This window comes from Triticum aestivum, chromosome 2B (assembly GCF_018294505.1).
Source record: "Triticum aestivum cultivar Chinese Spring chromosome 2B, IWGSC CS RefSeq v2.1, whole genome shotgun sequence".
NCBI lineage: Eukaryota > Viridiplantae > Streptophyta > Magnoliopsida > Poales > Poaceae > Triticum > Triticum aestivum.
In genome coordinates, this window is record NC_057798.1 from 699597798 (window position 1) to 699622362 (window position 24565).

Genomic DNA, 24565 nt, shown 5'->3' on the forward strand with positions numbered 1-24565 from the left:
ACAAAAAATGTGAGCCATGATGGCAGAGGGAGTGGTGACGGACGCACTCGTCGACAACGTGGTCTGGTGGGGCACGCCATGAAGCTTCAGAATTCTGTTTGTGAATGCACCTATGCGCACATTGGCACCCATGTTGTATCTTGTCTGAATCTTCCTTTTTGTCTGTCTGATCTTGCTAAGAAATCTGCAATCACTTCAAGTCCATTATCCTGCTTTGACAAAAGTCTGAAACTAGTAGCAACATGTTTAAGCTTCAGATTTGAGAGTCAAGTCAGGAGTGTGCCAGAAACATATGGAGGAGACAAGTGTCAAACAACAATCACCCTCGTCCAAGAAATTCCATGGAGAAAATTTCGAGTAGTTACCAGTTGCAACCTACTCCCTCTGTCTCATAATGTAAGACATTTTTTGACACTACACTAGAGTCAAAAAGTCTTACATTATGGAACAGAGGGAGCAGCTCACAAGATGATGCGCGTTAATAGTACTGAAGCAATATAAAAGTAGTTAACCACCAGCAGAAAGGCAAAGCTATTAGTCCGACTGAAAGAGGACCAGGAGCAGGAGATCAACAAGGAGAGAAGGGAGGAAACAAACGACAACAATGGCGAGTGTCGAAGGAGACGTGAAGTTGTTGGGCCAATGGCTGAGCCCATTCATTGCACGTGTGCGCATGGCGCTGGACGCCAAGGGCGTGGGCTACAAGTATGTCGAGCAAGACCTGGCTGCCAAGATTTGACAAGTACTTGTTCGCACCGTCTACATTCCCATTCTTCCATAATAGATCAGGTAATAACCGACCATACATGAGCTTCAGTGAATGTAGAACTAAAGCCAGTAAAAATATCACTACAATCTTTCCTTTCCCGAAGGCAATGGCATGCAGTCCAGCCAAGATCCCAAAATACAAAAAACAGAAGTGCAGCAAAAACAACATGTTTCCATTAATCACTGTCAAACTCATTTCTACCAAGTGATAGTCCAGCGCCGTCTCATTTCTAGACAAAAGTGCAATTCAGAAAGCCGGCCCGCATTTCACCAAAAAACACACACATAATTCATCCAAAATTTGAGATGATACGATATGGAGCCTACAATAATCTAGTCTTTACATAGGCATAACAATGTGCATGCGGGGGCAGGTACAGAAACGAATAAACCATGCCAGCAGCAGTGATTTTGAATATTGAAGAGGGGCAAGATGGGAAGCATTAGTGATTACCAGGAACTTGTGGTAGACGAACGCCCTGGGCTCCCACGAGACGAACTCCGTCCACTGCGCACCCCGTTCGCCCGGCCCCTCGCGGACAACAACAGAGACAACCGTTGGGATCAGATCAGCTAGCACCGGATCGAAGAAAATATGGAGAGAGACTAGTGCATCGGAAACCACTCACACACTCACCTCAGGTCGCGGCGGGCGCGCGCGGGGCGGGAGGAGTCGCCGGATTCAGATGCGGTCTCGTCGTCGCCGGATGACTCGGTCTCAGCGCCGGTGGTGGGGAGCGTGGGGGGAGACGGGGAGCGGGCCGGCCAGGCGGACGGGATGGTCGTGCTCCTGGAGGAGGCCTTCGAAGAGTGCTCGGACGGCGGCGGCTTCTTCCGCGGCGGCCGGGTTGGGAGGACGCTGTGTGGGGATTCGAAGAAGAGAGACGGACGAAGCAGTTTTTTCACTAGGCGGTGGCAAGGCTTGTAAATATTAGTGAACTACATGTTTCGGTGCGCGATGGTCGTACGATCTATAACGGACGGCATCCAGAGCGTTCGGATCTGTTGCAAAAATCCAGCCGACTGGAAATTAGCTTTGTCGTTATCACATTAATAATATGCTTTGGTTCTCTTTTCTTAGAAAAGTAATAATTTTGTAGAACGCCAGGTAATGCATTAGGCAAGAGCAATTCGACCCTTTTGTATAGAGAAAGTTTCTGGCCATGTTTTCTTTTGGAGACAAAATTGCTGGCCCATCTGGAATGCAGGGAGAGTGAGCACACACAATCGACGGCCTGGTCCGTGGCAAGAATTTTCATGGCACGACCCTCTCGGCACATCCGACCAAGGCGCCGGCGTTGGCTCCTGGTTCTGACGGCACTGCGCGAACTGAATTCTTAACACTTTTGGTCCAATCCCAGCCGCTCCGGTACCCTACGCGAACTCTGTCTTTACAGAATTGCACCAGATAATATATCAGGAAACCATCTTTGAAGGATTATATTCCATCTTCTTCCATGCGTACGCGAACTGAACTCTTAACACTTTTGGCATAGGTACCCTGTTCCTGCTGAATACATAAGCGAGGCGTATGTCACGAACCTGCAGCGCCAGCCCGTTGCCCTTGGCTCGATCTCCCACCTTTTGCCATGGGAAACACCTTCGGCTCTGCGTGCCGGAGACGTGGTCGACGAGTTCTACGGAGGGCGACACCGTGGCGCACAGTTTCCAGGTCGCGGGCTTCTCTCTGCTTGACGGCATGGGCGCCGGCAACTTGGTCTCGTCGAGCACGTTCAGAGTCGGCGACTGCGACTGGGACATCACCTTCTACCCAGAATCCCAGATGGGTGGAAGGTGGACGGAGGTGCCCACGCTTCTGCCTTCTTGCGTCTGTCGGTCTGTGCAAAGGAGAGCCAGGGTTGCAGACCAGCTACACCCTGAGTTTATTGGGCAAGAACGGCCAAGTGTTTGGGCATATCTTCAAATCCACAGGTACCTTTTGGGGGTATGAGCGCTTCGTCAAGAAGTCCAAGCTGCAACGGCTAGTATCCCGCAACAACGACTGTGTGACGATTAGGTGTGTTTTGACTGTCATGACTCATGAGGAAGCATCGCACCGAAGAGGTTCGCGCCTTCACCATCCCAACCCCACCATCCAATCTGCACGAAGATTTTGGAAGGATGTTGAAGGACGAGGACGGCGTGGATGTAGCGTTCGTCGTGGGTGCAAATTGTTCCGTGCTCATCGACACATTCTGGCGGCACGGTCGCCGGCCTTCAAGGTAGAGCTTTTGGACCCGATGACAAAGGAGGACCCTACAAAACCCGTCAATGTTCATGACATGACGTCCGACATCTTCGAGGCACTTCTTCATTTCATGTACACTGATACACTCCCACATGGTAGCGATCTTGAGAAAACCGGGATATTGTGGCGTTTGTTGGCAGTTGGAGATCGATATGGACTGGACAAGCTGGTGACGATTTGCGAAGGGAAGCTATGCCAAAACATAAACGAGCAAACTTTCGCGACCACCCTAACTTTAGCAGAGCAGCATGATCACGTGCGACTGAAAAATGCTTGCATCACATTTGTGTCATCGCAGGATGTGCTCGACGTCGTCAAGGAAACCGATGGATTCAAGAACCTCATGAGAAGCTGTCCGTGGGCCCTGGTGGATATCTTAAAACAGAAGCTGTCTTCACCGGGGGTATGCGTAATTTATGCTAGAATTTTCTCAGAATAAATTTCTTTCAAAACTAAGTTGAACATAACAAAAAATTATCGCATTCGGTGTCTGTTTTTATTTTCTGAGCCTCTCCCACGATGGTTTGCACTATGAATTCTCATTCTAAAAACATCCATATCCATCATCGTTTGCCGGGTTAGTTTTATCTGGACAACATGGTTTGGATTTTGGACTTTGGGCTGAATTAGCATAGCATATATATCTGCTCTGTTTTCATGCGCTGATACTGGTACCCAAGAGCGTATTGTCACAGGAGATGCCTAGATGGTTTTCTCAACCTGACATTATTGTTCTTTACACAGTTTTCAACTTCTTTTTACAGTTTGTTACAACTTTGCGTATCTTGTTTCCTGTCTTTGGGTTTGCAATCAGGTCGCACGGAGCCAGCCGGATAGGACACCCAGATCACGCAATAAGAAGCGGTGGGCCTCGCGAGTTCGCCGTGCAGTTTTGCCCTCCGTCTGCGTCCTGGCGCTGACCCCCTTTGCTGGCCTCTATTTTTACATGCACAACGGCCGCTGTTTTACAAAGGATGGGACCGAGGCAATCCGTGCTTGGCTCCTCGGGCTCCGCTCGTACGATCTTGTACTAAATTTGTACTTGCTCAGCTCCGATGTATGATGAGTATGACTGAGCTGGAAGGGGGCCTCGGCACTCGAACCGGGCACCAAATGTTCATCTTTTGTAGCGCAACCAGCGTTCGATCTACAGCCAGCTGCAGAAAGGGTAAAAATAAAATAAAATTCAAAACAGAAGGCCAAAGATTTGGCTCATCCATTAATTAAGAATGAGCCTAGAGTTGCTTTTACAAAAAAAATAATACTAGAATATTATTAAAAGAAAGCTTTACGCCCCACTCTATATATAAAATAAATGACCGCAAGCACAACCAAGCTCCAACAAGGTGCCAGCACACACACACACACACAATAACAGAGTACACAATCCGGTCGTAACAAAGAGGGCAGAAAGCAAGGCTAAGGAAGGAGCCACGAAGCTAGTCAGGCTCCGGCGGTGGTGGGGGGAGGGGCGGCACCAAGCGGAGAGCCAAGGCCCTGGCCTGAATCATGAAGTGGGAGCATTAATGGCGCTGTGCTCGGGGCCATGGCTAAGCGGCTTCCACAACTACAAAATATACACAATTTATAGATAGCATCAGAAGGATGCCGCAAGGGAGTAATCTCAATGACTAGCTTGTTGCGACGTCCACCGCGGAAGCTTGTAATTCGTCAAAGAGGTCATAGAAGTTCGTGTACAAATCCTTTACTTTTCAGACATCGGACATGATGTTTCCCAAGTGATTTGCGCCAGCGATGACTAATGTTTAGCTTCGTTTTTTTATGTTGGATAGAATGATGGTTGGTATTGTTGATTTGTGACGGAACACTCTACACTAGTAGAAAAGGGCCTAATGTGAAGCTCATTAGTCCCGGTTTGTAACTGAACCGGCACTAATGTGACCATTACTGGCGGTTCCAACGGCTAGGCGGGCTGCTTTCTTTAGTACCGGTTCGTGGCGAACCTTTACTACCGGTTCGTGCAACGAACCGGTACTAAAGGGGTGGTGGCAGGCTGATGTCAGGCCGGGGCCCCACGAGCCCTTTAGTCCCGGTTTGTGACACAAACCGGGACTAAAGGTCTAACCTATAATCCCGGTTTGTGTCACAAACCGGGACTAAAGGGGTTTAACCTTTAGTCCCGGTTGGAGACACAAACCGGGACTAAAGGGCAATTTTCAAACTCTACCCCCCGGTGTATCGCCTTTTCAGTTTTGAAAAAAACAAAAGAAAATGATAAAAACTTTAAAAATTAAAATACTTCGAGATGTAGTTATGTTCCTACATCTACTAGTTAGAAAAATTAAAAAACTTAAATTTGGACATGTTTTGCCAAAAAGTGTGATGAAAAAGTAAAACGACCATATCTTTTGCATACGATGTCGAAAAAAACGTATAATATATCAAAATGTTCATCACGAAAATCCGCATCCAATTTTGATGGCCATAGGCTATTTTGCAAATTTTTAGAATCATCAAATTGTAAAAGGAAAAAAAGATATGCTCAAATTTCAGTTTTTTTGAATTTTGGTCAAACTGTGGTCAAACTACTTATTCAAAAATATTAGTGTTACTAAATAATTATTTCAGTTTTTCGAATTTTGGATAAATCTGGTCAAACTATGGTCGAACTACTTATTCAAGAAATATTAGTGTTAGTAAATAATTATTGTTTTTTAGAATAATAGTTTCATACTCAAATGGTGAAACGTGTGACTTCATGCTCAAGCTAAACTCCTGAGAGTTAATAGGATTGACAGCTTACTATTGTCAGGAAAACAACAAGTGCAGACTTGGAAACTAGTGGGATTAGAACTCGAAAGTTAATCGTGCTCAGGCTGGAGTAGTGAGAGGATGGTTGACCGGCCGAGAAATTAGACGATTTGAAATGAGTGCTCCACACTTGGGCAGTCCCGGTTGGTGTTGCCAACCGGTACTAAAGGTCCCCCATACCACGGCACAGGCTCATGCCGCCTGGTGGGCCTTTAGTGGCGGTTTGTGTTGAACCGAGACTGGGGGGGGGGGGCTTTAGTCTCCATCCTTTAGTGCCGGTTCCAGAACCGGCACTAAAGGCCCTTACCAACCAGGATTAAAGCCCCGTTTTCTACTAGTGCTAGCACTTCTCTCGCACTAAATTGTCCAACAGGTAAGCACGGTGAGGGACGCCATCACCTTCCTGTTTGTCGTATTTATCTCAGACATATTGATCTACCAATCCTTGATGGAACGATCACCTATCCAACAGAAGTGTCAATGTTGTCTGAGGTTGAGACAAGCCTTCATCATGCCCCATAGTCTCATGGTGAACCGACACTTGAATAAGATGTGGTCAAACGATATCTCGATTTGTTACATAGAGGGCAAAACCCACAATTTGGCCATCCACACTTCTCGAGTCTATCCACAGTCCAAATCTGATTTTGAATTGCAAGACAAGTAATTGACCTTGGGAGGTGCCAAAACCTTCCAAATGGCATAGCTCATGGATGAGCGGATTGTGTTGGTGAATTGAGCTTGTTATGCGGAAGTGGGAGAGTAATTCTCGCACCATTCACCTTGAGGGCGATATACCGAGGATAACATCACTTGGAAGCAAGGGTAAAATTGACCTTGGGACACTTCATTTTCGGTCGAAATGATCTACTCCTGCAAAAGAAAACGATTGGAGGGACGGCCCCGCGCGAGACCTGCCTTCTTTCCCCTATAAGAGACCTAAGGGCTGGAGGAGAAAATATCAACATTCACAATATCAATTCAATATCATTAGGTGCATCATGGAATTCATATTGTAGATCTTTAGTACTGTAGATGTTGATATTTTCAGTATAAATTTGATCAAGCTTTACAAAGTTTGACTTAAGGCAGATCTTAAAAGCTGAGTAAAAAGAAACAGCTCGAATATCTTTTTAATAAAATCAAATGGTTCTACACCTGAGAATGCAAAGACGAACATGAGGCTTTATTAACTGGTATGCTGAGGCCGTTTTCACGTGTCACTTTCATTTATTGCCAGTTCAATGCAATTTTCAAACTCCGAAAAAAAACACAGCGGTAGGCATAAAACGGTCAGCATGGTTTCTTATTGTAGTTTTTTTTTTGTTGATTGTTTGTCTTTTTTCTGTCCGTCATATTCTGTGTTCCTTGGTATTATCTGATTTAAGATGCTTTGGGTGTCTTTTCTTAGGAAAAATATTTTTGTACAACGCCAGGTACATGCATTAAGCAAGGGCAGTTCGACCCTTGTATACAAAAATAAATAAATAAAGAGAACTTTCTTCTGCCATGTTTTCCTACTCGAAACAAAATTGCTGGCCCATCTAATCCAGGGCCAAGCAAACGCAATCGAGGGCCTGATCCGTGCCAAGAATTTCATGGGCGATCGAGACCCGTTCGGCACGTCCGAGGAAGGCGCCGCCATATGGCTCCCGGTTCCTGACGGCACTGCCGCCTGCCGGTGCCTTGCAAGTTGCAACCCCAGCCGCTCCCGTACCCTACGTGAACTCTATCCTTACAGAATTTTGAAGGATTATATTCCATCTATGTGTCCGTGCGTACGCGACGTGAACTCTGAACACTTTTGGCATAATATATACATAAGCGACGCGGATGTCACGAACCTGCAGCACCAGCCCGTCGCCCTTCGCCCTTCGCTCGATCTCCTACCTATTCCGATGGGAAACACCATCGGTTCTTCTTCTTCTCCGGTGAAGCAGGATGTGCCCGAGACGTGGTCGACGAGTTTTACCGAGGGCGACACCGCGGCACACAATTTCGAGGTCACGGGCTTCTCGCTGCTCGACGGCATGGGCGCCGGGAACTTCATCTCGTCGAGCACGTTCTGCGTTGGAGGCTGCGAGTGGGACATCACGTTCTACCCCGACGGGTTGAAGGAGGACGGAGGCGCCCACGCCTCCGCTTATCTGCGTCTATGCAATGGAGAACTAGGGTTGCAGACCAACTACACCCTGAGTTTATTGGGCAAGGATGGCCAAGTGCTTGTGCATGGGAGCATAGAACATACCTTCCAGTCCGCAGGTATTTTTTGGGGCTTCGAGCACTTTGTCCAGAAGTCCAAGCTGCGACGGCTGCTATCCGACAACGAGGACTGTGTAACGATCAGGTGTGTTTTGACTGTCATGAGGAAGCATGACACTTTGACCATCCCGGCCCCGCCGTCGAATCTGCAAGAGGATTTTGCAAGGATGTTGAAGGACGAGGAAGGCGTGGATGTAACGTTCATCGTGGGTGACAAATCGTTCCGTGCTCATAGACACGTGCTGGCGGCACGATCACCGGCCTTCAGGGCAGAGCTTTTGGACCCGACGAAGGAGGACCCTACAAAACCCGTCAAGGTTGATGACATGGACCCCGTCATCTTCGAGGCGCTTCTTTATTTCATGTACACGGATACGCTCCCACATGGTTGTGATCTTGAGAAAAACGCAACGCTGCAACATTTGTTCGTTGTCGGAGTTCGATATGGCCTGGACAGGCTAGCGACGATGTGCGAAGGAAAACTATGCCAAAACATAAACGAGCAAACAGTGGCAACCACCTTAACTTTGGCAGAGTGGTATGACCGCGTCCTTCTCAAAAATGCTTGCATCGCATTTGTGTCGTCGCAGGATGTGCTCGACGCCATGAAGGAGACCAATGGATTCAAGCACCTCATGACACGCTATCCGGGGGTGATGGTGGATATTTTGAAACAGAATCTGCCGTCGTCAATAGGGGTACGTGTAATTTATGGTAGAATTGTCTTTAAATAAATTTATGTTAGAACTTACTGGAACATAATCGCAGTCGGCCAATGTTTCTCATTATTTTGACCAATATTTCCTCATGATGGTTTGCACTATGAATTCTACAAACATCCGTATCCATCATCTTTCGCCTAGTTTTTCAATCTGCACCACATGGTTTGGACTTTGAGATGAATCAACATACCATTTGTGCTCTGTTATTACTACTTTCTCTGTTTTGTGTTTGCATTTTAGAGATGTATATAACTGTTTTTATGCGCTGATACTGGCACCCAAGGGCGTGTGATCAGACCAGGCATATGCAGTGCCAGTGGGAACAATTTAATCTCATCCGAGAAATTTTAAGATGCAATTTGATCTCAACTGTCAAGATAAATTGAGATATATATGCTACTACATGCTTGAAAATAAAATATTATTCTATGTGTGCATATATATTATAAGTTGAAATATGATTCCAATGCTCCTTATCACGTCCTACAGTTTTAGAAGGAAAATATATGTGCATCATAGAGACACTTCAAGTTGAATATCTTATATTTATATTCTTGTACTTATTCCGTGTACTACAGAATTATTCAAATATAAATATTTTATGGCTATATTTTTAGAATTAGTATGCCTATCTAAAAATTTTGGTAATAGATTGATAATATATTTATTTACTTACAAAAACACACCTACTCTTATATGTGTATTAATGCCATTCTCTTGTTCTAAATTACTCAAGTGTTTCTACAACATATATTTCTTAAGTATTTTATACCAACAATCTTTGTTCGTACTGGTATATATTTTACATGCCAACATTGAAAATTGTTATACGCAACCAAATATGGAAGATAGAGAGAGCATTAATTGATATTGCTATATCTTCCCTTATTTGATGCTAGATTTTATTAGTGATATATAGTTTGTTTCCTGGTTTGCAATGTAGGATGTTCATATTAGCCCTACACCACCATAGATATCGTTTTACCCCCAAGAGGTAAGAGTAATATTAGACGTTAAATGACCCATATCTATTTTGGACCATGTTAAAATAGCTCAATCTGGCCTTATTGTGCTTTGAAGTTTACAACATTCTTTTTACAATTTACAATATCACATATCTTGATTCTTGTCAGGTTCGCAAGCAGGTCGTACGGATGCAGCGAGGCAGGACTCCTATATCACGCAACATGAAGCGACGTGCCTCGCGAGTACGCCATGCGGTTTTGCCCTCGGTTTGCGTCCTGGCGCTGGCCTGCGGTTTTGCCCTCGGTTTGCGTCCTGGCGCTGGCCTCGGTTGGCTTCTGTTTCCACATCCACAGCGGCTCCTAACAAGCCAACCCATGCTTGGCTTCTTGTAGTGGCAAATATCTAGGGTGAAAACGAAGGGTCGTCTGAAAGAACCAACGTACAACAATGTCTCCAAGTATTGGAGAGCTCACCAACGTTTTCAGAAGACAAAGTCCAGTTGCTCTGGTCATCTGATATACGAGGCTTTGTATCTAGTTTTACTACCATATACTCTTACATAAAGGAATGAAGGGAGTAATGCTTTCTTTGTATAAAGCTCACCAGATTGGAATTTTTGTTGAGCGTCATATTCTAGACCAAATTCCATTATATTTAACTTGTGCTATCAACGTTCATGGACTATTACTTACGAAATAGTTATCGTATGTTTCTTACATCATTTGGTTGTCAAACGAGAGAAATTGATCGACTTAGGTTAGTCCTCGAGTTGTGATGTTGCGAAAAAGGTCCAAATTTCATGATTGCATCGATTTAGTATTTTCAAAGCAACATTGTTCTAGTTAGTTTGTTGTGTTGTTAGATACTTGTTTGCACTTGCAGTTGCACCATGTGTTTGTGTGAGAAAACCTTCATAATTTTTTAGAAATACAGTACAAATGCAGACGTTCACATACACACACGTACACTCATCCACATGGACATGCACATGCACGCCCTATACCTGTGAGGACCTCCAAGAGACAGAGCCGCCAAATTTGGCATGCACTTGGGCATCATCTTCATCTAAAGGATTGGGTGAGCTTTGCTGCGTCGTTGATGTTGTTGGATTTTCATAAATTTTCTGCTCCATGTGTTTCAGAATATAAGGTGTATTAGTCTTTGAAAAGTCAAACCTGTTTTAGTTTGACCAATTTTATAGATAAATGTATCAATATTCATAATACCAATCGGTATTGTTAGATTTGTCGCGAAATGATTTTACGTATGTTATTTATTTAATATTGCGGATGTTGATGTTTTCAGCTCTGAACTTGGTTAGTGTTAAATAAATTTGACTATTTTAAGAAACTAACATGCCTTATATCTTGAAACTGAGGAGTATTTGGTTTGGTGAGTGGGGGATATGATGAAGTGTGTTTTCTTTTTATTTATAGTGTTGTATTTCTTTCCCTTTTGCCAGGTGATTCAGTGTTATGTGCTAATCAATCCATATTTATCTGGGGACATTTTTAGGTTGGTGGTTGCATGTATTATATTGGTGTTACAGTATCGCATATTGATGTTATTATAGGCTGGTTGTTGTCGATTGATTTAATAATTCATTGACCCTGTCAAAATGGTGAAACAAATTCCAAATTGAATACCCCATTTGAATGGGAGAGGTCCAAAATTAGGGAGCATAACAAATTAGCTAATTTTTCTAAAACAACAAATTTTCTATTAATTTACAAAAATAATACACGGTTTAGATATATTCCACAAATAATACAGCGTCATCTTGGGCAAGACAACTGGAACTAATCGCTTACTGGTAGATGATTAGTGTCGAGTCGTCCTCCCAGAAGATGACAGGACTGTCGGCTGAACAAGGGACAGGACTGTCGGATGAACAAGGGCTTCCAGTCGCCCTCCAAGAAGAAGATTAGCTCCAGTCATCCTCTCTGAAAATGATTGGAACATAACCGTGTTCCGGGGAACCCTTTCCCGCCAAACCTGCCTTTCCCGTCATCTTCTTTCCTGCCATCGTCTTTCCCGCCAACCCTTATGTTCCCGCCAACTTCTTTCCTGCCACCCTTCTGTTCCCGCCATCTTATTTCCCGCTACCCCGCATGTTCCTGCCATCTTCTTTCCAGCCATATTTCTCTTCTTGACTTATAAAACCCCCCCTCCCATACAGAAAGGTTGGTAAGCAGTGCATTGTAGTCTCGTCAAGATGTTCCATTATACTCATTATCCTTTCGATCGTAGTTTCCACCCGAGTATGTCAAAATGTCTTCTGAGGTTAGCCAACAATTTTAAGATAGACAATAGGATAGTTCAATGGGACGACCGGACGTACGTGCTGACGAGCCTATGGATGTATTTCACTACCACTACCGGAACAGGGCTCTACGCCGACAGCCAAATATATGCCGACGGCTGCCATCGGCCTAGTCCGAGCTATGCCGACAGCTAGCTCCTGGCCGTCGGCGTACAACGGCCGTCGGGCTATCTGTGTCTACGCCGACAACAGCCGTCAGCATATATAGGCTGTCGGCTTATCCCAGACTACGCCTACAGCTGCCGTCGGCATATATAAGCCGTCGGCATAGATGCGGGCCCGCTGACACGGCCGGCTAACAACGTCAAATCTATGCCGACGGCCGTGACGGTGGTCATCGGCATAGATACGGGTAACACGTCACCGATCCAGAGCGCACCGACCAGGAGCTATGCTGACGGCAGCTGTCGTCATAGCCGACACGTCATCGATCCGCGCCGCTGTCCATCTGCCCTCGCCGCACCTATGCCGACGGCTTTGCCGTCGGCATAGTTTTTTTCTTTTTTCTTTTTTCCCATATAGTATTATTATTATTATTAAGCATAGAGTGTGTGTTAATAAGCATACCTATAGATTGTGTTAATAAGCATATAGTATATGTTAATAAGCATACATATAATTTTTTTCTTTTTCTTCACTGTTTTCTTTATTATTTTTATTTAACTAACTTACATACAGTGTTCAACCGCTCCAGGGTTAGGCGGGATGGGGGCCCTGGGGGGGGGTAGCAATGCCACCGGAGCGTCGTATTGGGCCCTCATATATGCGGGATGGTGTTGTGGCATGTCCAAAGAGGCGACACGCATCTCCGGGGTGTGCCCCCCGTCACGGACGGCGCCGCCGCCGGCACCTGGAGGGGGGAAACTGCCGCGTCGGGTCTACACGGAGTGGATTTAGCTGTGGGTTTGGCCCGGATGTTGCTCCCCGGTGTCCCTCTGGGCCGACCCGACACAACCGGGTGGAGAGGTCCACTGGTCAAAGCCCGTCCGTGCAAAGTCAAAGGGCTAGATCTCGACGTCAAACGCTACAGGGTTAGGCGGGACGGGGCCCTGGGGGGTAGCAATGCTACCGGAGCATCGTACCGGGCCCTCATACATGCGAGGTGGTGGTGTGGCATGTCCGAAGAGGCGACACGCGTCTCTGGGGCGTGGCCCCCCTCACGGACGGTGCCGCGGCCGGCACCGGGAGGAGGAAATGGACGCATCGGGTCTACACAGAGTGGATGTAGCTGTGGGTTTGGCCCGGATGTTGCTCCCGGGTGTCCCTATGGGCCGAACTAACACAACCGGCAGGAGAGGTCCACTGGTCAAAGCCCGTCTGTGGGAAGTCAAAGGGCTAGATCTCGTGGTCAACCGCTCCAGGGTTAGGCGGGATGGGGGCCCTGGGGGGTAGCAATGCCACTGGAGTGTCGTACCGGGCCCTCATACATGCGGGATGGTGTTGTGCCATGTCCGAAGAGGCGACACGCATCTCCGGGGTGTGCCCCCCGTCACGGACGGCGCCGCCGCCGGCACCTGGAGGGGGGAAACTGCCGCGTCGGGTCTACACGGAGTGGATTTAGCCGTGGGTTTGGCCCGGATGTTGCTCCCCGGTGTCCCTCTGGGCCGACCCGACACAACCGGGTGGAGAGGTCCACTGCTCAAAGCCCGTCCGTGGGAAGTCAAAGGGCTATATCTCGTGGTCAACCGCTCAGGGGTTAGGCGGGACGGGGGCCCTGGGGGGGGGGGGTAGCAATGCCACCGGAGCGTCGTACCGGGCCCTCATACATGCGGGATTGTATTGTGGCATGTCCGAAGAGGCGACACGCATCTCCCGGGCGTGGCCCCCCTCACGGACGGCGCCGCGGCCGGCACCGGGAGGGGGGAAACGGACGCGTCGGGTCTACACGGAGTGGATGTAGCTGTGGGTTTGGCCCGGATGTTGCTTCCGGGTGTCCCTCTTGGCCGAACTAACACAACCAGCTGGAGAGGTCCACTGGTCAAAGCCCGTCCGTGGGAAGTCAAAGGGCTAGATCTCGTGGTCAACCGCTCCAGGGTTAGGCGGGACGGGGGCCCTGGGGGGTAGCAATGCCACCGGAGCATCATACCGGGCCCTCATACATGCGGGATGGTGTTGTGGCATGTCCGAAGAGGCGACACGCATCTCCGGGGTGTGCACCCCGTCACGGACGGCGCCGCCGCCGGCACCTGGAGGGGGGAAACTGCCGCGTCGGGTCTACACGGAGTGGATTTAGCTATGGGTTTGGCTCGGATGTTGCTTCCGCAGTGTCCCTCTGGGCCGACCCGACACAACCGGGTGGAAAGGTCCACTGGCAAAGCCCGTCCGTGCAAAGTCAAAGGGCTAGATCCCGTGGTCAAACGCTACAGGGTTAGGCGGGACGGGGGCCCTGGGGGGTAGCAATGGCACCGGAGCGTCGTACCGGTGCCTTCATACATGCGAGGTGGTGGTGTGGCATGTCCGAAGAGGCGACACGCGTCTCCGGGACGTGGCCCCCCTCACGGACGGGGCCGCGGCCGGCACCGGGAGGGGGGAAACAGACGCGTCGGGTCTACACGGAGTGGATGTAGCGTGTGGGTTTGGCCCGGATGTTGCTCCCGGGTGTCCTATGGGCCGAACTAACACAACCAGCTGGAGAGGTCCACTGGTCAAAGCCCGTCCATGGGAAGTCAAAGGGCTAGATCTCGTGGTCAACCGCTCCAGGGTTAGGCGGGACGGGGCCCTGGGGGGTAGCAATGCCATCGGAGCGTCGTACCGGGCCCTCATACATGCGGGATGGTGTTGTGGCATACAACCCTCTCATGGGGCCTTGGGTGGGGATGAGATGACCCTCATCTGGAAGCCGGTGCGCGATGTCGTCAGACAAGTATCCCGCCTTCCCTCAACTTTTTTGATTTGGCCCTCCATGACGGAGGAGACCATCCATCTACCTCCCGCTTCGGACATGATTGGATAAGGTCGAGGTGGGAAGTGCGGACTTGGGCATTGGAGCTCGAGTGCGCAGGGACGGATAAGCAAGGAGGAAGAAGGCGTAAATGGAAAGGGTAGATCCTTATCCCCTTATATGGGCGGCCGAAACTACGAGCCCCCACCGGCTAATAAAATTTGCTTATCTCCCAAGCACTGCGGTTAATGGCGCGGTTTGGGTTACCCACGCCCGTATTGATGAGAATCCCGGAATAAGGGGACACGATTTCTGCTTTGACAAGACGTGCCAAGGAAACCGCCTCGCTAAACGCGCTGAGGTGGAACAGTAAAATGATTCGAATAAAGGCCTGGCCGCGGTGTGATGTCACGCTGTGGAATACGTCAGCAGATTGGATTTGTGCAAATATTATTCTCTCTACGGTGGTATGTGGAACTTATTTTGCAGAGCCGGACACTATCCTTGTGTTCAACATCTTCTATGAAGTATTCGGAGGAGAAACCGCCTTGCAATGCCCAAGACAATTTGCGTGCTGGACTCGTCGTCATTGAAGCCTGGTTCAGGGCTACTGAGGGAGTCCTGGATTAGGGGTGTCTGGATGGCCGGACTATGACCTTTGGCCGGACTCCCGGACTATGAAGATACAAGATTGAAGACTTGTCCCGTGTCGGATGGGACTTTCTTTGGCGTGGAAGGCAAGCTTGGCGATACGATATGAAGATCTCCTCCCATTGTAAACCGACTCTGTGTAATCCTAGCCCTCTCTGGGTCTATATAAACCGGAGAGTTTTAGTCCATAGGACGAACAACAATCATACCATAGGCTACCTTATAAGGTTTAGCCTCTCTAATCTCGTGGTAGATCAACTCTTGTACTACCCATACCATCAATAATAATCAAGCAGGAGTAGGGTTTTACCTCCACCAAAAGGGGCCCGAACCTGGGTAAAAACATCGTGTCCCTTGTCTCCTGTTACCATCCGCCTAGACGCACAGTTCGGGCGCCCTACACGAGATCCGCCGGTTTTGACACCGACACATTTGATGATATATATTTATATATATGCGGTTCTATGTGAAAACCTATTTATATATATGCATAACGTGTATAATATGTAGTATCGGTAAAATACCACCAAACAAAAAAGAATTAAATGGAAAATACAAAATTAATGAAAAATAAAAAATAAAATCAAACCCCCCCAAACATTTAGTACCGGTTGGTGTACAACCGGTACTAATGGTCTACCAGCACCCAGGCCTGACTCGTGCCACATGGTGACACTTTAGCGCCGGTTTGTGCCGAACCGGTAGTAAGGGGGGGGGGCTTTAGTCTCCACTCTTTAGTGCCGGTTGTAGAACCGGCACTAAAGACCTTTACGAACCGGTGCTAAAGCCCGGTTCTGCACTAGTGTTAATACCAATACCACTAATTCATTATTTTGATCCGGAGAAGTAGAGATATCATGGATCAAATACCAATGCCACTAATTCATTCTTTCTTTATATAATTTTTTTTTGCGAAAAATTTCACTATTATATGTTTATTCTTGCATATTATAACAAAGCGCATTTTTTCTTCTAAGCAAATCGGTCGTTTCCAGCGAGGCAGGCCCGCTCGATGCACTTCATGGCTATCACATATTTTTCTTCTAAGCATCTCTTTAATCTCGTTCATCCAATCTACACAACCGTGCTTCGATTCGCCATAAGCTGTACACGAAAAATATGCACCTCGATGTTCTGATTCCATTCAGGTTATCGGATAAAGTTTCGTTCCCTCTTATTTGAAACTTTCGTCGTCGTTTGCCGTCGGCTCCCGCGCACAGGAACGACGTTGTCGCCACGCACTTTGGACGCCGGCCATCACTCTCCTCGACGTCTGCAATGCATCACCGTCCGTGTCGACCACCTCCGCTGCCACCCATCCCCGTCCCCATCTGACCTCGTCTCATCGTCACCCTCGACTTGTCCCTCACACCGCCGGGCGCAGCCCGCCCTCTCTGACCGCGGTGCTCTGGGGGGCGCTCCTCCCCTGACCCTCCGTCCTCGCTCCATCGGGCGCGGGCCGCCATCGCCGACTGCGACGGCCGTGCCGCCCCGGGACCTTTCCCTCCGCTGGCCCCCGTCCCCGCTCTGCTTGGCACATGCCACGCTTGCCGACCGTGATGGCCGTGCCAGGGCCACTCCCTCCCCTGCACTGTCAGCGCTCCCTTCCATCCCGTTCGTCGAACCGCCCCGTGGCTGCCGCTCACCCCTTTTCCTTGTCGTCCGCCGACTTTGCCATGGGAAACATCATCTCTTTCTGGGGAGAGGGGTGGTCGATGTGCCTGACGGAGGCCGCCACCGGTGCACACAATTTCAAGGTGACAAACTACTCGTAGCACAACGGCACAGGCGCCCTCAACCATGTAAGCTCGAAGACGTTCAGTGTCGGTGGCTATAACTGGTGCATCGATTTCTACCCTGACACGTACGTTGGCCACGCGTTCGCCCAACTGTCTCTCAAAGAAAGGGTGGAGCAACCGGGCGTCAAGGTGAAGTTCACGCTTAGTTTTCTGGGGAACGATGGCAAGGCGTACAAAGGCACGGAGCCTGTGGCGGCAACACGAGCTATTCTGTTCAAGGATGGTGCTGGGACTTTTCGTGGTTGGGAAGATCCGCTGACTATTGAGAAGTGCATGCTGCAGGACGACGACTGCTTCACCATCAGGTGTGATCTGACCGTCCTGAAAAATAGGGTTGCATAAATGATGTACCAAGCAGCAGACCGAGTCGATTGGAGTGATGGTCTAGTTAGATGCTTTCGAATTTGCTTGTAGGAGATGGCTTTATGAACTTCGATAATCTTATGCATTCAATCTGTCTATGTTTCTTCGGATCACTACTTTTGTATCCCTATAGTTTATGGCATCTCGATCGTCAAACCGTCCGCCTCCGATTCGAACCACACGGTCCAGGCGTATTATGTCATCCAATACAGTCCCCCATCCGTCCGCTGATTAGTCTGAAAGTCAGTTTACTCGCAAATTTGAAGCAAGCGGGGGTGGGGGGGGGGGGCTCGAGATCACAATCGTCGCATTCATGCCGTGACCTCTCTTTGGAGCCAACAATGAAGTGTTGCACCGGCCGAGAGCGCCGCCTGTGCCGTGCCCCATCGTACGCGCCTTCTCACAGTGAATCGTCTTTTAGCTACACCGGAGATTGATTCCAAAATAAATTAGTAGAGCATGAGTCAATTTTGTAGCTCAGGTTGAAAATGAGCCGAGTTTGCGCCAATGTTAGCTCTCGCATGATTTTGGTTGACATAGCATACATTATACAACCTATGCTTTGCAATATATTGATGTTTTTCTAGTTGATTGTTTGTGTCTTTTCTCTCTCCGCCGTACTCCATGTTCCTTGATATTTATCACATGGACTGTGCTAACCACCAGTCGACTGATGGTTAGCAACAGATCCGCACGACCTTCGATCGATCGTTCCGTTTGTCCCGCTGCGTCGTTCCTCCCGCTTCTATTGATTTTTTTCCCTTCTCTCAAAAACCGTAGTAAATTGCTAGTGATTTTTTCTGGTTTTTCGCTGCATAATATGAAAAGAAAATAAAAGTGCTTGAAAGAGGATTCGAACCCAAGTCTATGTGATACCTATCGAGCCTAATAACCAACTAAGCCACCTTTTGTTGTTGTCTATTTTAGAATGACAATGTTATTTGAACCTTTCTTATTTCTGCCATATCAAAAGAAAAATAAAGTTTGGCTTGGTAACTTTGGCAATGACCAGCGTGATAACTATGGTCTGAGTAACATGATAACTATACCATGATAAGGCTGGTAACTACAGTACGAGAAGGTTAAAAACATGGGAAAGTATGGTAATTTAACATAGAAATTACCTGTGAAATGTTTCAAAAACTTTTTTCCCTTGAATGAAAGACACCATGGTGTTTAAACGTAAAATATTAGTTATCAAGTCTGCGATGATACATCATCATGTTATTTACACAGAAATTATCTGGTGTATGTTTTTCAACAAAAAAGTTTCAGGTCAAAAGTTACAGTGGCGTTTGTATGGGAGTTATCAATTTTGTATGTTTCTATTACCATGTTATTTACACAGAAATTAGCAGGGCATCACCCCCCCTGCCACAGTCGCCATATTACCAGGATCGGGTACATAAGTTATCAAGTCTGCGAAATGTGAGTTATCATGTTATTTGCATAAGAGTTATCGTGGTATGGTTCAACAACTCCTCCCACCCCTACCCCCACCGACAAAGTTACCAGAACTGGGTACATAATTTATCATGTCTATGATGTGTGATTTATCATGTTATTTGCATGGAAGTTACCGTGGTATGTTTCAACGACTCCCCTCACCCCTACCCCACCGTCAAAGTTACCAGGACTGGGTACATAATTTATCATGTCTACGATGTATGAGTTATCATGTTATTTGCATAAAAGTTATCAGGATAGTGATGCGTAAACTATCATCATATTTACACAGAAGTTATCGAGAGTATATTTCATCACAACCCCTCCCTCCGGCGGAGGGAAAAGTTATCATGTTTGCGGTGTGTAAATTATTGGGGGTATATTTCAGCACCCCTTCTCGCCAAAGTTACCAGGACCGGGGTGCGTAAGTTATCGGGTCTCTGATGTCTGAGTTACCATGTTGTTCACATCAGAGTAATTGGGGATATTTCATCAACACCACTTCCCTCAAAGTTATCAGGAAATGATCGGGGGGGGGGGGGGGGGGGTACTTTTACACGGGTATTTATGCGTGAGTGATCAAGTTCTATGATGCATGTATTGCCAGGTTATTTATTTGGAAGTTACGGGAGGGATGTTTTCAGTGTCAAAATTTACTACAGTATTGTATGTAAGTTATCATTTCTATGGTGCGTAAGTTACCATGATATTTACACAGAAGATATCGAGGTATGTCTCAATAATTTTTCCCAAGTGTAAGTTACCACAGACCATCATACACCTGTTAAAAACATATATGTCTCCATTGAAAAATTCAACATGGTAATTTTACCATAAGCAAGTGTGATAAATATATCATTAGCACCCTGATAACTATAGAATTAGCACCATAATAATTACATAAGAGTCGTGTTGGTAATCTGAACAGTGGAAGATTCAATGAAAGACGCTACATCAACTGTTGTAGAACAAAAAATGTGAGCCATGATGGCAGAGGGAGTGGTGACGGACGCACTCGTCGACAACGTGGTCTGGTGGGGCACGCCATGAAGCTTCAGAATTCTGTTTGTGAATGCACCTATGCGCACATTGACACCCATGTTGTATCTTGTCTGAATCTTCCTTTTTGTCTGTCTGATCTTGCTAAGAAATCTGCAATCACTTCAAGTCCATTATCCTGCTTTGACAAAAGTCTGAAACTAGTAGCAACATGTTTAAGCTTCAGATTTGAGAGTCAAGTCAGGAGTGTGCCAGAAACATATGGAGGAGACAAGTGTCAAACAACAATCACCCTCGTCCAAGAAATTCCATGGAGAAAATTTCGAGTAGTTACCAGTTGCAACCTACTCCCTCTGTCTCATAATGTAAGACATTTTTTGACACTACACTAGAGTCAAAAAGTCTTACATTATGGAACAGAGGGAGCAGCTCACAAGATGATGCGCGTTAATAGTACTGAAGCAATATAAAAGTAGTTAACCACCAGCAGAAAGGCAAAGCTATTAGTCCGACTGAAAGAGGACCAGGAGCAGGAGATCAACAAGGAGAGAAGGGAGGAAACAAACGACAACAATGGCGAGTGTCGAAGGAGACGTGAAGTTGTTGGGCCAATGGCTGAGCCCATTCATTGCACGTGTGCGCATGGCGCTGGACGCCAAGGGCGTGGGCTACAAGTATGTCGAGCAAGACCTGGCTGCCAAGATTTGACAAGTACTTGTTCGCACCGTCTACATTCCCATTCTTCCATAATAGATCAGGTAATAACCGACCATACATGAGCTTCAGTGAATGTAGAACTAAAGCCAGTAAAAATATCACTACAATCTTTCCTTTCCCGAAGGCAATGGCATGCAGTCCAGCCAAGATCCCAAAATACAAAAACAGAAGTGCAGCAAAAACAACATGTTTCCATTAATCACTGTCAAACTCATTTCTACCAAGTGATAGTCCAGCGCCGTCTCATTTCTAGACAAAAGTGCAATTCAGAAAGCCGGCCCGCATTTCACCAAAAAACACACACATAATTCATCCAAAATTTGAGATGATACGATATGGAGCCTACAATAATCTAGTCTTTACATAGGCATAACAATGTGCATGCGGGGGCAGGTACAGAAACGAATAAACCATGCCAGCAGCAGTGATTTTGAATATTGAAGAGGGGCAAGATGGGAAGCATTAGTGATTACCAGGAACTTGTGGTAGACGAACGCCCTGGGCTCCCACGAGACGAACTCCGTCCACTGCGCACCCCGTTCGCCCGGCCCCTCGCGGACAACAACAGAGACAACCATTGGGATCAGATCAGCTAGCACCGGATCGAAGAAAATATGGAGAGAGACTAGTGCATCGGAAACCACTCACACACTCACCTCAGGTCGTGGCGGGCGCGCGCGGGGCGGGAGGAGTCGCCGGATTCAGATGCGGTCTCGTCGTCGCCGGATGACTCGGTCTCAGCGCCGGTGGTGGGGAGCGTGGGGGGAGACGGGGAGCGGGCCGGCCAGGCGGACGGGATGGTCGTGCTCCTGGAGGAGGCCTTCGAAGAGTGCTCGGACGGCGGCGGCTTCTTCCGCGGCGGCCAGGTTGGGAGGACGCTGTGTGGGGATTCGAAGAAGAGAGACGGACGAAGCAGTTTTTTCACTAGGCGGTGGCAAGGCTTGTAAATATTAGTGAACTACATGTTTCGGTGCGCGATGGTCGTACGATCTATAACGGACGGCATCCAGAGCGTTCGGATCTGTTGCAAAAATCCAGCCGACTGGAAATTAGCTTTGTCGTTATCACATTAATAATATGCTTTGGTTCTCTTTTCTTAGAAAAGTAATAATTTTGTAGAACGCCAGGTAATGCATTAGGCAAGAGCAATTCGACCCTTTTGTATAGAGAAAGTTTCTGGCCATGTTTTCTTTTGGAGACAAAATTGCTGGCCCATCTGGAATGCAGGGAGAGTGAGCACACACAATCGACGGCCTGGTCCGTGGCAAGAATTTTCATGGCACGACCCTCTCGGCACATCCGACCAAGGCGCCGGCGTTGGCTCCTGGTTCTGACGGCACTGCGCGAACTGAATTCTTAACACTTTTGGTCCAATCCCAGCCGCTCCGGTACCCTACGCGAACTCTGTCTTTACAGAATTGCACCAGATAATATATCAGGAAACCATCTTTGAAGGATTATATTCCATCTTCTTCCATGCGTACGCGAACTGAACTCTTAACACTTTTGGCATAGGTACCCTGTTCCTGCTGAATACATAAGCGAGGCGTATGTCACGAACCTGCAGCGCCAGCCCGTTGCCCTTGGCTCGATCTCCCACCTTTTGCCATGGGAAACACCTTCGGCTCTGCGTGCCGGAGACGTGGTCGACGAGTTCTACGGAGGGCGACACCGTGGCGCACAGTTTCCAGGTCGCGGGCTTCTCTCTGCTTGACGGCATGGGCGCCGGCAACTTGGTCTCGTCGAGCACGTTCAGAGTCGGCGACTGCGACTGGGACATCACCTTCTACCCAGAATCCCAGATGGGTGGAAGGTGGACGGAGGTGCCCACGCTTCTGCCTTCTTGCGTCTGTCGGTCTGTGCAAAGGAGAGCCAGGGTTGCAGACCAGCTACACCCTGAGTTTATTGGGCAAGAACGGCCAAGTGTTTGGGCATATCTTCAAATCCACAGGTACCTTTTGGGGGTATGAGCGCTTCGTCAAGAAGTCCAAGCTGCAACGGCTAGTATCCCGCAACAACGACTGTGTGACGATTAGGTGTGTTTTGACTGTCATGACTCATGAGGAAGCATCGCACCGAAGAGGTTCGCGCCTTCACCATCCCAACCCCACCATCCAATCTGCACGAAGATTTTGGAAGGATGTTGAAGGACGAGGACGGCGTGGATGTAGCGTTCGTCGTGGGTGCAAATTGTTCCGTGCTCATCGACACATTCTGGCGGCACGGTCGCCGGCCTTCAAGGTAGAGCTTTTGGACCCGATGACAAAGGAGGACCCTACAAAACCCGTCAATGTTCATGACATGACGTCCGACATCTTCGAGGCACTTCTTCATTTCATGTACACTGATACACTCCCACATGGTAGCGATCTTGAGAAAACCGGGATATTGTGGCGTTTGTTGGCAGTTGGAGATCGATATGGACTGGACAAGCTGGTGACGATTTGCGAAGGGAAGCTATGCCAAAACATAAACGAGCAAACTTTCGCGACCACCCTAACTTTAGCAGAGCAGCATGATCACGTGCGACTGAAAAATGCTTGCATCACATTTGTGTCATCGCAGGATGTGCTCGACGTCGTCAAGGAAACCGATGGATTCAAGAACCTCATGAGAAGCTGTCCGTGGGCCCTGGTGGATATCTTAAAACAGAAGCTGTCTTCACCGGGGGTATGCGTAATTTATGCTAGAATTTTCTCAGAATAAATTTCTTTCAAAACTAAGTTGAACATAACAAAAAATTATCGCATTCGGTGTCTGTTTTTATTTTCTGAGCCTCTCCCACGATGGTTTGCACTATGAATTCTCATTCTAAAAACATCCATATCCATCATCGTTTGCCGGGTTAGTTTTATCTGGACAACATGGTTTGGATTTTGGACTTTGGGCTGAATTAGCATAGCATATATATCTGCTCTGTTTTCATGCGCTGATACTGGTACCCAAGAGCGTATTGTCACAGGAGATGCCTAGATGGTTTTCTCAACCTGACATTATTGTTCTTTACACAGTTTTCAACTTCTTTTTACAGTTTGTTACAACTTTGCGTATCTTGTTTCCTGTCTTTGGGTTTGCAATCAGGTCGCACGGAGCCAGCCGGATAGGACACCCAGATCACGCAATAAGAAGCGGTGGGCCTCGCGAGTTCGCCGTGCAGTTTTGCCCTCCGTCTGCGTCCTGGCGCTGACCCCCTTTGCTGGCCTCTATTTTTACATGCACAACGGCCGCTGTTTTACAAAGGATGGGACCGAGGCAATCCGTGCTTGGCTCCTCGGGCTCCGCTCGTACGATCTTGTACTAAATTTGTACTTGCTCAGCTCCGATGTATGATGAGTATGACTGAGCTGGAAGGGGGCCTCGGCACTCGAACCGGGCACCAAATGTTCATCTTTTGTAGCGCAACCAGCGTTCGATCTACAGCCAGCTGCAGAAAGGGTAAAAATAAAATAAAATTCAAAACAGAAGGCCAAAGATTTGGCTCATCCATTAATTAAGAATGAGCCTAGAGTTGCTTTTACAAAAAAAATAATACTAGAATATTATTAAAAGAAAGCTTTACGCCCCACTCTATATATAAAATAAATGACCGCAAGCACAACCAAGCTCCAACAAGGTGCCAGCACACACACACACACACAATAACAGAGT

General features: G+C 47.6%; 1 protein-coding gene and 2 pseudogenes across 1 annotated transcript; all 3 read left to right on the top strand.

Annotated features, from left to right (window-relative positions):
- The first annotated feature begins 2357 nt into the window (after positions 1-2357).
- Positions 2358-3455, top strand: LOC123039419 (BTB/POZ and MATH domain-containing protein 2-like; annotated as a pseudogene).
- Positions 3456-7543: 4088 nt separating this feature from the next.
- LOC123042153 (BTB/POZ and MATH domain-containing protein 2-like) lies at positions 7544-10405 on the top strand. The gene is made up of 2 exons (XM_044464671.1): positions 7544-8748; positions 9906-10405. Exons 1-2 carry the CDS (start codon positions 7555-7557, stop codon positions 10128-10130), a joined length of 1419 nt encoding a protein of 472 aa, XP_044320606.1. The 5' UTR covers positions 7544-7554; the 3' UTR covers positions 10131-10405.
- Positions 10406-22525: 12120 nt separating this feature from the next.
- Positions 22526-23623, top strand: LOC123039420 (BTB/POZ and MATH domain-containing protein 2-like; annotated as a pseudogene).
- The last annotated feature ends 942 nt before the right edge of the window (positions 23624-24565 follow it).

What these genes read in the sequence shown, in the direction of transcription:
- LOC123042153 (XM_044464671.1), top strand. Translation starts at nt 7,555, where the DNA reads ATGTGTCCGTGCGTACGCGACGTGAACTCTGAACACTTTTGGCATAAT. An exon ending in ATCTGCCGTCGTCAATAGGG is followed by an intron (nt 8,749 to 9,905) that starts GTACGTGTAATT and finishes GATTCTTGTCAG; the next exon opens with GTTCGCAAGCAGGTCGTACG.